This window comes from Chrysemys picta, chromosome 4, assembly GCF_011386835.1.
Source record: "Chrysemys picta bellii isolate R12L10 chromosome 4, ASM1138683v2, whole genome shotgun sequence".
NCBI lineage: Eukaryota > Metazoa > Chordata > Testudines > Emydidae > Chrysemys > Chrysemys picta.
Genome location: NC_088794.1, coordinates 115,541,823 through 115,556,949, shown reverse-complemented (window position 1 = coordinate 115,556,949; position 15,127 = coordinate 115,541,823). Strand labels below are relative to the sequence as shown.

Sequence of the window (15,127 nt, the reverse complement as noted above, 5' to 3'; positions counted from 1 at the left end):
ATTCCAGTCCTATGCCCATCACACCTCAATCCTGTCCCCTAGCAGCCCCTGCTATTCTAGCCCGGGTCCCTTACACCCAACTCTTCCAGGGCCCCTCAGTCATGCTGTGCAATGCTCCCTACAACCTTCATGTATTAGCTGCCTGTGATTTGAGGCCATATGTCCAACATGAAAGGCAAGTGCACTTACCCAAGGTCTCCCCTAGATCCATCCCATCTGGACTTTTATTATTTTGAAACTTGTCAGGAAGTTAAAAGCCCCACAGCCACTGAACACAGACTCCAAAATTAACAGGTTCCCCAGCTCCTGCAGTTACCTGGAGCACTAGCTCCTAAACATACTGATCCCAATGGCTTTAGAGGATTTCAATTCCAAGCTGACACTCATCCCCATCTTGAGATTTACAGTGGAGGGTTAGGAGGGTTACTAAGCCCCATACAAGCATTTGGAGATGTGAGGCAAAGTCTTTGGTGATTCTTGAATTACTCACAGATGTTTGGCTGTAATGCCAGTGCATGGAAACAATTTATCTCTGGCTTTAAAAGCTCAGCTGGGTTCTCAGCAAAAAATACACTCCCTAGCTTAGTTGTGTGTTTAGGAAAATTAATGATACAGGAGCCCAAATCTCCTGTTGCCTACGTGTTGATGAACACTTCTCAGAATCGGCAGGTCAGATGGGAGGATCCATTATTTAGCCATCTCGCAGCCATTTGTTATTGTTACCTGTGTAAGCATCCTGACAGCTCTTTAAACCATGAGGACCTGATTGGCTATCTCCATGGGGATTTATTCCATAATATCCTACTTACAACAGCGCGGACACAGCTCTCCAAGATGCATCACTTTTGATAAGCATCTCCTCAGCAGAATTGTTGGTCCTTGGCCTCCTGCCACCCCAATGTCCCACTGGGTTGTAACTGTGCTTAGGGAAAGGCAGTCATATGGTGCCACTGAGCTCCAAAAGGATCATCCCATGCCCACTGCCAGGATATGAGAAATCACAGGACAGGCAGGAGGGACGAGGGAAGCAACACCCTGCAAAACCTGATGAAAACTCACATGGTCTTGGGCATCTGTCACTTTCACCAGGAAGTGAAAGACAAAGGGAAAGAATTGAGTTGATGCATACGTGCTTGTGTCATGTGAGTGCATTTGTTCGTACGTCTTTGTGTGTGTGCAAACGGATTTGCATGCCAGTTTCTGAGTGTGCATATGCCTAGGTGTGTTTATATGCACATGTGGAAGCATGAGGATGGGCGTTGTGCATGCAAGTTTCAGTGTGTGTATGTGGGGTGAATTTGTGCACACCCCTGAGCATTTCAGTTGGGGACCTGTGGGCGTATGCACATACTCACATGGCTGTCTATATGGTGATGAGCATGAGAGGACTATGTAGGTATGCATGTGGGCAGATGAGTGTGTTGGTTTTTGAGGAGACAGATGTGTGTGTCGCTGTAGCTGTGCATCAGTGCATAGGGTGGGCAGAGTGTATGCATAGGGGAGCTGTGTGTTTGGCTATGGATGTGCACACATGGAGAGGGGTTGTGTATGCGCACTGGGTGAGGAGGGTGTGTGTGTGCAGTGGGGGTGGATTGAGGGGGAAGTGTCCTTCCTCCCACTGCAATATGCATGGGCTCTCTCGCTCAACATACCTGCCCCACCCCTGACTTCATTAGTTACAGCCCAGCTCTTCTGTTTGAACTCCATTTCTAGCCCTTGCTTCAGAGGAAACCCAGGAAAGGTGCCATCGGATGGCCCAGCAGCTAATCGCAAATTCACAGTGCTCACGACAAGGCGAAGACCTGATGGAATCAATCTCCCTGGCTCAGGAGGAGACAATCTAACCCAGATGAGGGCAGGGCTGGATGGCTCAGAGACGATGAGTCACAGGGTACAGGGACTTTCATCCCCAAGTCCAAATTTTGAACCAGCCCAGAGCGGTAGTGACAGAAAGCTGTTACCATCTGCCAGGTGTTCAGTGGCTTGCAGTATGAAAATGAGTTGGAGAGTCTCCGCTCAATTCCTAGCCAGTCTCAGCGAGAAGCCCAGCATCGAATGGGCCATGGGGACTGAACTCCCCTCACTCCACCTGGTTCCTCCAGGTCACGGATGAGGCACATTGATGGGCCTGATCAGGCCATCAGTCTCCAGCACTGGTGATCCAGCACCATCACCAGCATTACATTCACTTCAAAACAGAAGATTGTTGCTATACATCATTGTCCTCCCGCACTGAGCTGATGTGCCATTCCTGACTCCTGCCTGTGCATGCACATAAATTAGCGCACACACACGTGTGACATGCACGCACTCACCTACCTTCAGGAAGTCAAAGTCCTTGAGCATGTGGGCCACCTTTTCTGCATTCCTCCCCTCATTGAGGAAGTCCAACTCCAGGGGCAAATTTTTCTTAGCTTCATCCACCAGCCACATGAACTCAAAGTTTGGGAAGATCTGCTTCACGGTCAGCAGGAGAATCTGAAATCAAGAAAGTGATGGATCAGCTGCACCACTGCTCCCGAGCTGCTCAACAAGCAGCATTACAGGACCAGGCAGCAATGCACCCTGCACCCGGAGCTGCGCCTGGCCTCTTTTCTCTCCAGTCAGGAGCCCCTTGCTCATAACTGAGGCTGAATACAGCTCCCACCTTCAGTGCTCCGAACCTGGCAAGGGAACGAACGAGTCACAGAAATACACTCACATCTCTCCCACACACTAGCTGCAGGTGTATTCACTACGGAATGGCTCTCCCCTACCCACCTCTGTTGTCTAGGGTTACCATACATCCGGATTTTCCCGGACATGTCCGGCTTTTTGGGCCTCAAATCCCCGTCCGGGGGGAAATCCCAAAAAGCCGAACATGTCTGAGAAAATAGAGAGGGGCCGGCGCCGCTAGGTGCTGGGCTGGGGGCCGGGCGTGCTTGGCTGGGGGCTGGCCCGGGGTCCGGGGGTGCGAGGCCGGGCCGGGCGCCGGAGGTGCTGGCCTGGGAGCCGGGGCCGGCAATGCTGGGCCGGGGGTGCTGGGGCCGGCGGTGCGGGGCCGGGGGTGCTGGGCCGGGGCCGGCAATGCTGGGCCGGGCCCGGGACGGGAGTGCCGGGACGGGGGCCCGGGACGGGGGCGCTGGGACGGGGGTGCTGGGACGGGTGCCGGGGGTGCCGGGCCGGGGGTGCTGGGCCGGGAGCCAGGGGTGCTGGGCCGGGGCCCGGGGCCGGGCCGGGGGTGCTGGGCCAGGGGCTGGGGCCGGGGGCTGGCGGTGCTGGCCTGGGGGTGCTCGGCCAGGGGCTGGCCAGGGGCCAGCACCCCAGGGCCCGAGCCAAGCCAGGCTAGAGACACTGGGGCTGGGGCCGGGGCCGGCCGCCGGAGGGAGCCGCTCGGTTGGGGGGGCCAGACTGAGCCGTGCCTCCTCCCCCCACAGCTTACCTGCTGCCTGCTTCAGGCTTCCCGCGAATCAAATGTGCGCGGGAAGCAGGGGAGGGGGCGGAGTTGGGGCGGGAACTTTGGGGAAGGGGTGGAGTTGGGGCGGGAGTGTGGGCGGGGCTGGGGGCGGGGCCCCGTGGAGTGTCCTCTTTTTGGACACTCAAAATATGGTAACCCTACTGTTGTCACAGGGCAAACTTGCTTTGTCCCACATTGCCTGAGGACCAAAAAAACCAAACCTCTCCAAATACCTTTGGGGCTAATGCACTGTCATGGTGCAACAGGGCAATGCAATTGCCTTCTCCTGGAAGACAAGGTCTGGTCTGCTGCACCCCCACTAGCTGTGACCAACATGCCTGCTGAGCTGTTAAATAGTAGAAAAGCCACCCAAGGGAAGCAATAGGAGCTCCACTGCATGGTGCATTTAAAACTAGACAAGGCAAAGCCCTGGAGGATAGGCTGTATGGTGTGATCATGCTGGCCCCTGAAGGGGTCAGACTAAGTGACCCGCAAGGTCTTTTTTGAATGTCTGATTCCTGTGATTAGATGAGTCACTGTTCAGTTTCATTTAATGGCCTTCAGCTAATGTGAAATAGGAACATCTAAAATAAGGCCTGTCACCTTTACGTTACTCCTTACGCTGCTAAGCAAGAACTTCGCTGACACAGGAAAATGCCACTGGGCAGTTCAGAAATGAAGGCCAATTTTCTTTACAGATAGAAGGCTGCAGCCCTTGCAAAAACACTCTCTACGAGGGTCAGGGCCCACCCTCAGCTGTCCTGGGGTTTTGACTTATTAACCTTTCAGACTGAAATTGGCAATGCTGCCTAAGGGATCTGGATACCCAGTTCCCATTAAAATTAATAGTTCCTGGGCAGTCGGACTTCTTAGGTGACTTTGCAAATCTTAACTTAAATATTTAATGGACATTTCTGTTTACAGAAATACTTAATAAAGTGCAAGACCAGAAAGAGGAAATCTAGGGGGGCAAATGATGGACAGTCCTTCCTACAGGAAATAGAGGATGGCCCAGCAAGATGGTTCTTCAAATACACGAGACGGCATTTGGTGGCATAATCCTAGTTATAAAATGTTCTCGCAAAAAATTCCTGTGTTCAGTTAAGGGACACAGTCAGCATAAAACTCAAGTAAAGCTGTGTAAATTGCTGCAGCTCTACTGATTTCAGTGGCCAGCTGACAGCAGCTGAGGCTCTGGACCCATATCTTTAAAAAAAAAATCATTCAGTTTGTTATTCAAGCCACCTGAGAGTCCTAAAACGGAAAGACTTTTTAAAAAGTAATTCATTTTGCATGGTTTATACCATCTGTTTTGTTCTTCACTAAGCCAGGAAAATGAAAATAGACCCGTCTGTGAGTGAATCTAGACTGTTTCACTTCCTGGCTCAACATTGTGAGTTAGGGTTTCCTGCACTGCAGTGGGAATGTTTGCAATGCACATAGAAAGGCAACTACCATTGAAATGTAAAACAAAAATAAATTCATAAACCATTTCTGCTCCTGTTCAGCTGTGTGAAACCATTTATTCACATCCCCCTCCAACTTCTCTTATCTAAATGTCAGTCCTAAACTCAGTCCACGGTGTCCTTTTAAAAATGTAATCACTGGGTTTCAGATCTTATTGAATGATTTTCTCCCATTATGTCTGGGGGCATAAATCCTCTCAAATTTATGTCACCCAAATGAAATGTAACCAGTGATCTCCATGTACGTGTGCACAAAAACTTTCCAGGGCTGCAGGATTACTGCACTGATGCTTGTGATCAGAACATTTATACGCTGTTTTCTGCATTTTAAAATAATGATTCAAATCTATTTAAGGACTTTAAAATTAACAGGGACATACTTAATAGCAATTTGTCTGGCCCTTTTCAAGAGCTGTCTAGAATACAGTCCTGGAATAAGGGTGTGTGACGTTGCACTCCATATCATTTTATGAAAATATACTAATGAGTGTGAATATAATGTAACTGGAATAGGCTTCATGCAAAAGATCTCTTGTAAGGTATCATTACAAAGCTTATAATCTGCTGCATGTGGTCATCCTATTTGTAGGAATGCATCATTCTTGTATCTGAAACTAGGAATATAAAATATAACTCTGAGGTCCTACTGTAGTTATGTAAAGTGTGGGCCATTAATGGTTGTTTAGAATCTTGATGGCTCCCATCAACTAGGACAATTGACTGTAGATGGCTGTTTACTTGCAAGCCTTCCTGTGAGTCAGGCTGGGAAGAATGAAGGCTTGGGGTCTCACAGGACACCATGTCACCTGGTGCTGGAATCCATCTTAAACCTGGTGCTTTTCCATTTAGGAGGGGTGGGGACCCAACGAGACAAAACATTCCTGCCTTGTGCCAAAGGTATATAAGGGGGTGGAACAGAACAAAGAGGGGAGTCATGAGAAATCCCCTAGCCACATCTGAGCTGGAACAAAGACTTTACCAGGGAAAAGGATTGGGCCCAGACTAGAAAGGAGTCTAGGCTGTGAAAGATGCTTATTGGAACATCTCTGAGGGTGAGATTTACCTGTATTCAGTTTCCTACTGTATTAGGCTTAGACTTGAGTGTTTTTGTTTTATTTTGCTTGGTAATTTACTTTGTTCTGTCTGTTATTACTTGGAACCACTTAAATCCTACTTTTTATACTTAATAAAATCACTTTTATTAAATAACCCAGAACAAGTAATTACCACCCGGGGGAGCAAACAACTGTGCATATCTCTCTATCAATCAGTGTTATAGAGGGCAAACAATTTATGAGTTTACTCCGTATAAGCTATATAATGAGTAAAACAGATTCATTTGGGGCTTGGATCCCGTTGAGAGCTGGGTGTCTGCGTGCTAGAGACAGGAGCACTTTCTAAGCCGTTTTCAGTTATGTCTGCAGCTTCTGGGGGATGTGGTTCAGACCTGGGTCTGTGTTTGCAGCAGGCTCGCGTGTCTGGCTCAGCAAGACAGGGTACTGAAGTCCCAAGCTGCCAGGAAAAATGGGCTCAGAGGTAGTCTCAGCACATCAAGTGGCAGTCCCAAGGGGATTTCTGTGACCCAACCCATCACAGGGTGGATGTAGGGCAGTGATTCTCAAACTGGGGCTGCCACTTGTGTAGGGAAAGCCCCTGGCGGGCTGAGCCGTTTTGTTTACCTGCTGGGTCCACAGGTTCGGCCGATCGCGGCTCCCACTGGCCGTGGTTCACTGCTCCAGGCCAATGGGGGCTGCGGGAAGCGGCGCGGGACAAGGGGTTTGCTGGCTGGCGCTTCCCGCAGCCCCCATTGGCCCGGAGCAGACAGTAGGAGCTGCGATCGGCCGAACCTGCGGACCCAGCAGGTAAACAAACCGGCCCGGCCCACCTGGGGCTTTCCCTACACAAGCGGCGGCCCCAGTTTGAGAACTACTGACGTAGAGAGAGTTGATTGGTATCTCCCTCTGGATTTATCAGGTGCTGTCCTGATTTTTAAAGAGTCAGCAATGATGCTATGAAACCTGCAAATAAAGGCAGTTAAATCGTAAATTTTCTATCTAGCTTTTCTGATTCTCTCTCATCACTCTCCGTAGAAGACTGTATCAATCAGTATTTAAACGGTCCTAAATGCGACCTCCTATCTAGTTGCAAAGTCTGTGTAATTCTTAAATGGCCAGATCCTCAGAGGATGTAAATCAGCATGGCTCTAAATAGAGTCTGAAAAAGCGAAGCATGCCATGATCATCCTGGTAGCCTCTATGCAACCAGTGCAAAGGCCCTGCACACACAAAGGACCCTACAATAATAACAAGCCAATGTGTGCAGCCCAGCACTTACCGAAGACCTTTCAAAAACAAGACAATATATGCAGGGAGCATTCATGAGCAACTGTACAGTAACAAGTGCATGCAGCCTAGCACTCACAAGTGACCCTACAATAACGTAAGTGCATACATAACAGATGCTTGCTGGCATCCCTACTAGGACAAACCAGAGTATGTGAACAGGAAGGAGAATAATAAATTTCAGGAAGGAAATAGATTTTTTAGTTTCAAGCTTCCCAAGGGGATTATTCTAAAAAGAGAGAAGAAAGAATCATTGTAAATGTATTTATTTAAATGTCTCCTAATAGTACAACAAGCAAAAAGAAATCCAATCCAACGCTTCACAGCTACACACTGGGGAATGTGCTGGTAACAGCCTATGTTAATGGAGAGAATGTGCCGCTGGGTATATCTACACAGCCCGCTGGCCCAGGCTTCAGAGCCGGAGCCGCAACTTCAAAGCACTGTCTACACAGCTATTTTTAGAGCCCTAGTGTGAGCCCCTCTAACCCAAGTCTGTCAACCCAAGCTGGGAGACTCGCTTCCCTGGGCTGTGTAGACCTACTTATGGGTCTAGACCGTGGATCCTTCACGCACAATTTCCTCTTGTCCCAATCTCACACTTTGTCATCTTTCTTGTTCTTCCTCTTGCCCTGACTCTACTCAGCCTCTTCCATGTGGTCCTGGGCTTAAGCGAAGCATGCCATGATCATCCTGGTAGCCTCTATGCAACTTGCATGCAAAGTGCAGAAGAGATCTCATCGAGTGACTGATGCAATCAGAAATACGGTGCAATCAGTCACGGGGAATGATTTTTTCATTGTAAATTTTACAGCCCTGACTGCAAGGAAACCTGCAGGCTGAGCAGGTCTGACCATGCCAGGGGCACTTACCTCCTCCTCTTCTCACCTTGGCTATTGCAACTCTCTGCTCCTCAGCCTGCCCAGGTCCTGCTCTCTGGACTCCTACATGTGCAGGATGCCACTGCCCACCTTCTCACATGCACAGGAGAACACAACCTCTTCAACCCCATGATCAGACAACTCTAGTTACTCCTCATGCATTTCAGAATCCAGGGTGAAAATGCCCTCTTTGGGCCAGATCCCTAAGTTAACTGGAGTTGGGCCAGTGTAAGGATTTCAGGACTTGGCCTCTTGTTTCTGAAACCTCCATGGACTTACTCAGGTCTTTCTCACAGACCTCCTCGCTCTCTTCCTTTTCCCCTCCCCCCCAGCTCCCCTTCTCCCCTGTCTGCCCATCCAGCACTAGACTCCAATCTCTCCATCTACACAATCTCATCCCTGACAGTGCAGCCCTCATTGATTTTGCGTTTTATTTTTGTAAGCCTCTAACCACATCATTTATCTTTGTAGAGTATTTTGGGATACAGGGCCCAGGCCACTATGCTCATACCCCCATAGAGATCAGTGCTGGTCTGCCACCTGGGTGAATCTGGCCCAGCATGTTTGCACGGAAGGTGCTCTGGCTTACCTCCATCAACAAAATGTCCTTGAAGCACTGAGCCTGAACCTTCGGGTGTTGGACTTTCACTGCCACTGTCCTCCCATCCTGCAGCACTGCCTTGTGGACCTGGGCCAGGGATGCTGCTCCCAGGGGAGTGTCCTCAAAACTCACAAAGAGCTCTTTGATCTGCCAGGAGAAGAGGAAGAGAAGTGAGCACGCTTGCAAGGATTCACAGAGCCAGTCCCATATGGAATCCTCCTAGAGACTGAAACCCTAGATCCACAGACCAGGTACAGCATGGGTAGTGGCTCTGCACATTTATCCCTTCCATTCCACCCCTGTGCCTCATCCCTGACCTGGTGGGGTCCCTCTAGAGCCCAGTCAGTACTTGGCACCGTTGTGGAGACTGCCAACAAGAAAGTGGGGGCTGCGATTGTGATGCTGCCAATTGTGAGCTGGACACCTGTGTCACTAGGCACTGGACAGTGACCCAGCCGTTCCTTCACACAAGACATTGAACAGGCAGCAGGTGGCAATGACTTTCAGTCACCCCAAGCTGTTTGTGTGCAGAGTGGGGTGATTACAGTGGGCACCAGGCAGGAGTTGGTTATGCTGGGTGAGGGGCCAAACGGTCTGTCCTTTTACACAGAATTCTATATTTTTATTTAACATTACACTACATGGCACATCATAAGATCCTGAATATCTTGGCAGCACATGTGCTGTGCTGCTTACATTATAGAAGGGATATCAGAAGACTATCATGTGCTTTGTTAAAGCCAGCTATGTCACCATGCATTATTAATTTGTGGCTGGCGGCTAGCTTGGCTGTTGGGTTACTGAACTACTGTTTGCACTTCCATAGATCTGGATTTCAAATATTTTTAGCTCACAGGTAGTTTTTCAAGGGTCATTTTCTCAGTCACCAAATTCAGATGACTGACAGTCTCAGGAAAGGCCCAAGACAGGATAGCAGGGCATGTGGTGGGGCAGATGAGACGTGTCTCAGCAGCACTATGCGTGAGAGGCCCAGCATTGGAATAGCCAGATGAGCTGTGGGTCAGGTGTGAATTTGATCAAGTCTGTGTGTATAGGGAGACCAGGTTTGGAACAGTACTGGGATGGTGTCTCAGTTTAGGACAGAGATGCATCAGCAGAGCTGGGTGGGGGATACTCGCCGAACCTCTTTTTCCACTGTCCTTGGCTCGCACTAATATGAACATTGGAGGAGCACATAAATTGGGGGGTGGGAGGTGAAAACTGAGTGCCCGTACATTTTTATAACCTGCTTTTTAAAAGGTAATTAAAGATGGGAACTGCAGCAAGCTGCCAATTAAATATGAATAAAGCCCTTCTAAACAGGCCTTCGTGCAACATGTTAAACAGAAATTCTTTATGCTGATGGAGAAGGGGGTAAAACCACTATCCCAGGAGTGGCTGGTTCCCTGATGCAGCTGCTGAGAACAGCAACCCCCTCCCACTCCCCGCAGCATCTTCCACTAAAACTACTGGTTTCAACTGGATTCAAAGGGAGCTTCAGCCACCTCACTGGGAAGGCACCTTTTTTTAATTTATTTTATTCCTTTTGGTCCTGGCGGCAAAACCGATAAAGTAAAACAACTGCATTTAAAAATGAGTAGTTGTGTATTTTTTAATTACAGTGGGTCCACAATTCAGACTTATCAAAATTCCTCTCTCCAGATGAAAATAATCAGGTTTCTTTTTTTCTTTTCCTTTCTTACTTCCCAATAATTCACTGGATTTGGGGTTTCTGACTTCAGATTATTTTAAAGAACTAACCCCTTGTGAGGGGGACTGGATAGCTCTGGGAAGCAAAATGGTCCAGTATCATACTTCCAGCCACACCAGACAAGATCAGTGGTCTGTCTGATTACTGAAGCAACATGGTCTAGTCATTAAAACACAGGATGGGGGTCAAGTGGCCTGAATTTGGTGTTGAGGCACATTTGGGAGGACAGTTCGTGGGATAAATTTGTACTGGCCCTGCCTGGATGGTGCCTGTCCTGTGGTTTTAGAGGCCTTTAGTCCCCTGGGCTGTCAGCCCAGCCACTTTTGCCAGAATTGAATTCACTCTGAAAATAAAAATACCAGCATAGGCTCCTCCCAGCAGTAATGGCTGGTGTGAGGCACATATCCCCCGCTGAGCTTGTGGTTTCCCACTAAATACGGTGCGCAGACAGCTGCTCCCATGGAATCTCTCAGACAGAAGGGTCTCTTTTTATAAATAGCCTGAATTGCTGTGACCACCCAGCACAGGGAGATCCAGGCTAGCCACAGTGGCCAGCTGAGCTTGTCCAGGCGGAAAACCACAGACATACACACACACATGCATGCGTGCACACTCCATGCTAGGGCAGCACAGGGAAGAGCTCAGGCATAGAAAGAGGATTGATGGCCTCTCCAGGATCTGTGGGGAGAGGAGATGTACTGGCAGCGGGGGCATCACGTGAGCAGGTGTGAGGATGAGATAAAGTGGCAGCACAATTAGCTCTGGGCCACAGGCCCCCTGCTCAACAAACTTCCCTCATTCATCATGAAAACGTCCTTTCCCCGTCCAGCGCTTTCACAGAGGGCAGCCGCTCTTGCCTCTGCTGCAGGCCACTCAGCTATTGTATGTCCCAGAAGGTCCCAGGCAAGTGAGAGAGTGTGTGACCAGGTGCTGGCATTCCCTCTGACATCCCCCTCCCACTACAGCCAATGAGAGTCCATAGCACTTTGCTGGCTCAGAGACAAAGCCAGTCATGCTCCCGGCACTGACAGGTGGGGAACAGGAGGCCAGTCCCTGCTTCCTCTCTCCCTCCAGCACAGGGTCTCAGCCACTCCACAAAGGCAAAAGGGTGTGGCTGTAGCTGTGGAGGCAGCATGCTCAGTAATATCCTCAGGGGATGGCAGGAGGGAGCACCTAGGTCATGCACCCAGTCTCTATGTCCTGCCCAAGCCAGCAGAATAGTGAGGGAAGGTCCTGGGGCACTCTATCCTGTAGGATATGTAAAGGGCTCCCAGGTTTTCCTGGGACTACACCAGGTCTCATGAAGACAAGACAAGCTGGCTGATGCCATTTGTGACCCTAGCAGCAGGCGTGGAAACTGGGTAGATCGAGGTGGGAAAACAGTTTCTAAGCAGGTTTAACCTGAGAAGGGGAACCTCAGGGCCACATCGTCAAACCAGTCAGGTGCCCAACTGCATGCGTAGCTACTGCAGCCAGCCAGGTGAATGGGATACCTGCACGTGCCGGGGTCTCTAATTAGCCATCTGCACGTGCAGTTACCCATTCGGCACATGCTCTCCTGGCAACTGCACGTGCCATTGCACTTAACTGGTTTGAAAATGCAGCACTGAATGTTTAATCCTTAAAAACTAGGCTTGTTTAATTTTAAACATGCAAGATCTTTTCATGATTACTACATTAGTATTCAAGCCGCAGGGAGCAGCTATAAAGGCTCTTCCACTATCTATCCAGGTACTTATTAATTGCTATTTATTATTATTATTTGTATTGTGGTTATGCCTAGAGGCCCCAATTAAGACTAGAGCCCCATTGTGCTATACAAACACATAGTAAAAAACAGTCCTGGTCCCAAAGAACTCAATCAAAATAGACAGACAAGAAGTATCATTATTCCCATTTTACAGATGTGGAATAGAGGCAGAGAGAGATTAAAGGGAACATTTTCAAAAGTGTCTCAGTGATTCAGGAGCCTAAGTCCCCTTTCCAAAAGTGACCTAAGCACTTAGGCATCTAATTCTCATTGAAATGAAAACAATGTCAAAGCCTCAATTTCCCAGTGCAGAGGGCCTTTGAACCTCCTGCCCCCAAGGATTTCTATGCACTCTTCTTCCTCACCGTTCATTCATTCTGTCTCACAATCCCTTTCGAAGTGAGGATTGGATATAAAGGATCACTTCACCAAAACACTGGCCTGGGACACAGCAACTGCTTGGTAGGACAGGAAATAACGAATCCTGTCTTCACCTGAGAATGCAGCGGGAACTGAATGAAACCACAGAACTGGGACTTGACTCGGTTACTCACGCTGGTGCCCTGGCCATGCAAACAGGGCGACTGGAGCTTTATTGACCACTCATAGCTGGGACCAAAGAGTTGCTTCTGTTTCCAAAAAATGTGTAAATGCTTAAAAATAGGGGTTCAGAATGGAGGGGAAACTAGTGGAAGGCTCTGAGAGTGCCTAACATGGGACCTGGGGAACATTTCACCCCCTTGCAGGGTTTAGGGAGCAGCAAGGACTGAGCAGCATCAGCTCATAGGGGCATGAGATCTGTGCCATTTACTAACACTCTGCCATGTTTCAGAGCCTCGTTACTTCACTGGAGCTCAAAACTTTAATAAAGGGGGAGCGAGGGTTCAGTGTTATTCCCATTTTACAGATAGGAAAACCGACACGCACAGAGAAGTGACTCACGCAGAGCCCAACCGCGAGACAGTGGCAGAGCCAGGAATAAAACCCTGGAGTCTCTCAGAATTTAAGGCCAGAAGGCACCATCCTGATCATCTAGTCTGACCTGCACTTTGCAGGCCACAGAACCTCAACCACCCACTCCTGTAATAGACCCATGGCCTCTGGCTGAGTTACGGTTTAAAGACTTCAAGCTACAGATAATCCACTGTTTACACTATGTAGTTTAAAGATGCAAGTGACCCATGCTGCAAAGAAAGGTGAAAAAAACCCAAGGTCTCTGCCAACCTGACCCAGGGGAAAATTCCTTCCAACCCCAAATATGGCCATCAGTTGGACCCTGAGCATTTCGGCAAGTCCCAAACAGCCAGACACCTGGGAAAGAATTCTCTGTAGTAACTCAGAGCCCTCCCCATCTAGTGTCCCATCACCGGCCACTGGAGATATTTGCTACTAGCAGTCGCAGATCAGCTATATGCCATTATAGGCAGTCACATCAGACCATCCCCTCCATCAACTTATCAAGCTCAGTCTTGAAGCCAGTTAGGGTTTTTTTGCCTTCAGTACTCCCCTTGGAAGGCTAGAACTTCACTCCTCTGGTAGTTAGAAACCTTCACCTAATTTCAAGCCTAAACTTGTTGATGGCCAGTTTATAGCCATTTATTCTTGTGTCAACATTGGTGCTTAACTTAAATAACTCCTCTCCCTCCCAGGTATTTATCCCTCTGATGTATTTATAGAGGGCAATCATATCTCCCCTAAGCCTTCATTAGGTTAAGCTAAACAAACCAAGCCCTTTAAGTCTCCTCTCATAAGGCAGGTTCTCCATTCCTCTGAACATCCTAGTAGGCCTTCTCTGCACCTGTTCCAGTTTGAATTCATCTTTCTTAAACATGCAAGATCAGAATTGCACTCTTTATTCCAGATGAGGTCTCACCAGTGCCTGGATAATGATACTAACACTTCCCTGTCTCTACTGGAAATACCTCGCCTGATGCATCCTAGGATTGCATTAGCCTTTTTCACTGCTGCATCACACTGGCAGCTCATAGTCATCCTGTGATCAAGCAATACACCGAGGTCTTTCTCCTCCACTGTCACTTCCAACTGATATGTCCCCAACTTATAGCAAAAATTCTTGTTGTTAATCCCTAAGTGCATGACCTTACACTTTGCACTATTAAATGTCATCCCATTTCTTATTACTCCAGTTTTCAAGGTCATCCAGATCTTCTTGTATGATATTCTGGTCCTCCTCCATACTGGCAATACCTCCCAACTTTGTGTCATCCACAAATTTTATTAGCACACATCCACTTTTTGTGCCAAGGTTATTAATTAAAATGTTAAATAAAATTGGTCCCAAGACCGATCCCTGAGGAACTCCATTAGTAACTTTCCTTCAGCCTGACAGTTCATATTTCACTATGACCCACTGTAGTCTCCCCTTTAACCAGTTCTTTACCCACTTTTCAATTCTCATATCAATCCCCATCTTCTCCAATTTAATTAATAATTTCCCATGTGGAACTATATCAAATGCCTTACTGGAATCCAGGTAGATTAGATCTACTGCATTTCCTTTGACTAAAAAATTAGTTATCTTCTCAAAGAAGGAGATCAGGTTGGGCTGGCACGATCTACCTTTTGTAAAACCATGTTGTATTTTATCCCAATTACCATTTACCTCTATGTCTTTAACCACTTTCTCTTTCAAAATTTGTTCTAAGACCTTGCATACAATTGAGGTGAAACTAACAGGCCTGTAGTTTCCCAGATCACGTCCTTTTCTTAAAAATAGGTACTATATTACCAATTCTCCAGTCATAGGGTATGACCCCTGAGTTTACAGATTCGTTAAAAATCCTTGCTCCTGACTCCTATCTATTGTAGCTCTTGATTTATGCATTTCTGAAAATTGTAACCTGTGAAATGGCCTGGAATTCAAGAGGGGGCTGGCTGGGCAGCTTAGGAGTCACTGGGAGCCTCGTGTCTCTGGCACAG

General features: G+C 48.2%; 1 protein-coding gene across 7 annotated transcripts in view; it reads right to left on the bottom strand.

The window, feature by feature from the left end:
• The window catches only part of ADCK1 (aarF domain containing kinase 1), a 129,506-nt gene that overhangs the window by 30,332 nt on the left and 84,047 nt on the right, over nt 1-15,127 (bottom strand). For 6 of the 7 annotated variants that reach the window (XM_065593430.1, XM_005301666.5, XM_042858559.2 and 3 more), the window contains 2 exons: nt 8,715-8,873; nt 2,320-2,478 (listed from right to left, as the gene is read on the bottom strand). In XM_065593430.1, coding sequence (XP_065449502.1) covers nt 2,320-2,478; nt 8,715-8,873 — 318 coding nt within the window. The remainder of the gene's footprint in view (nt 1-2,319; nt 2,479-8,714; nt 8,874-15,127) is intronic. The other variant, XM_042858558.2, reaches the window with a different exon arrangement.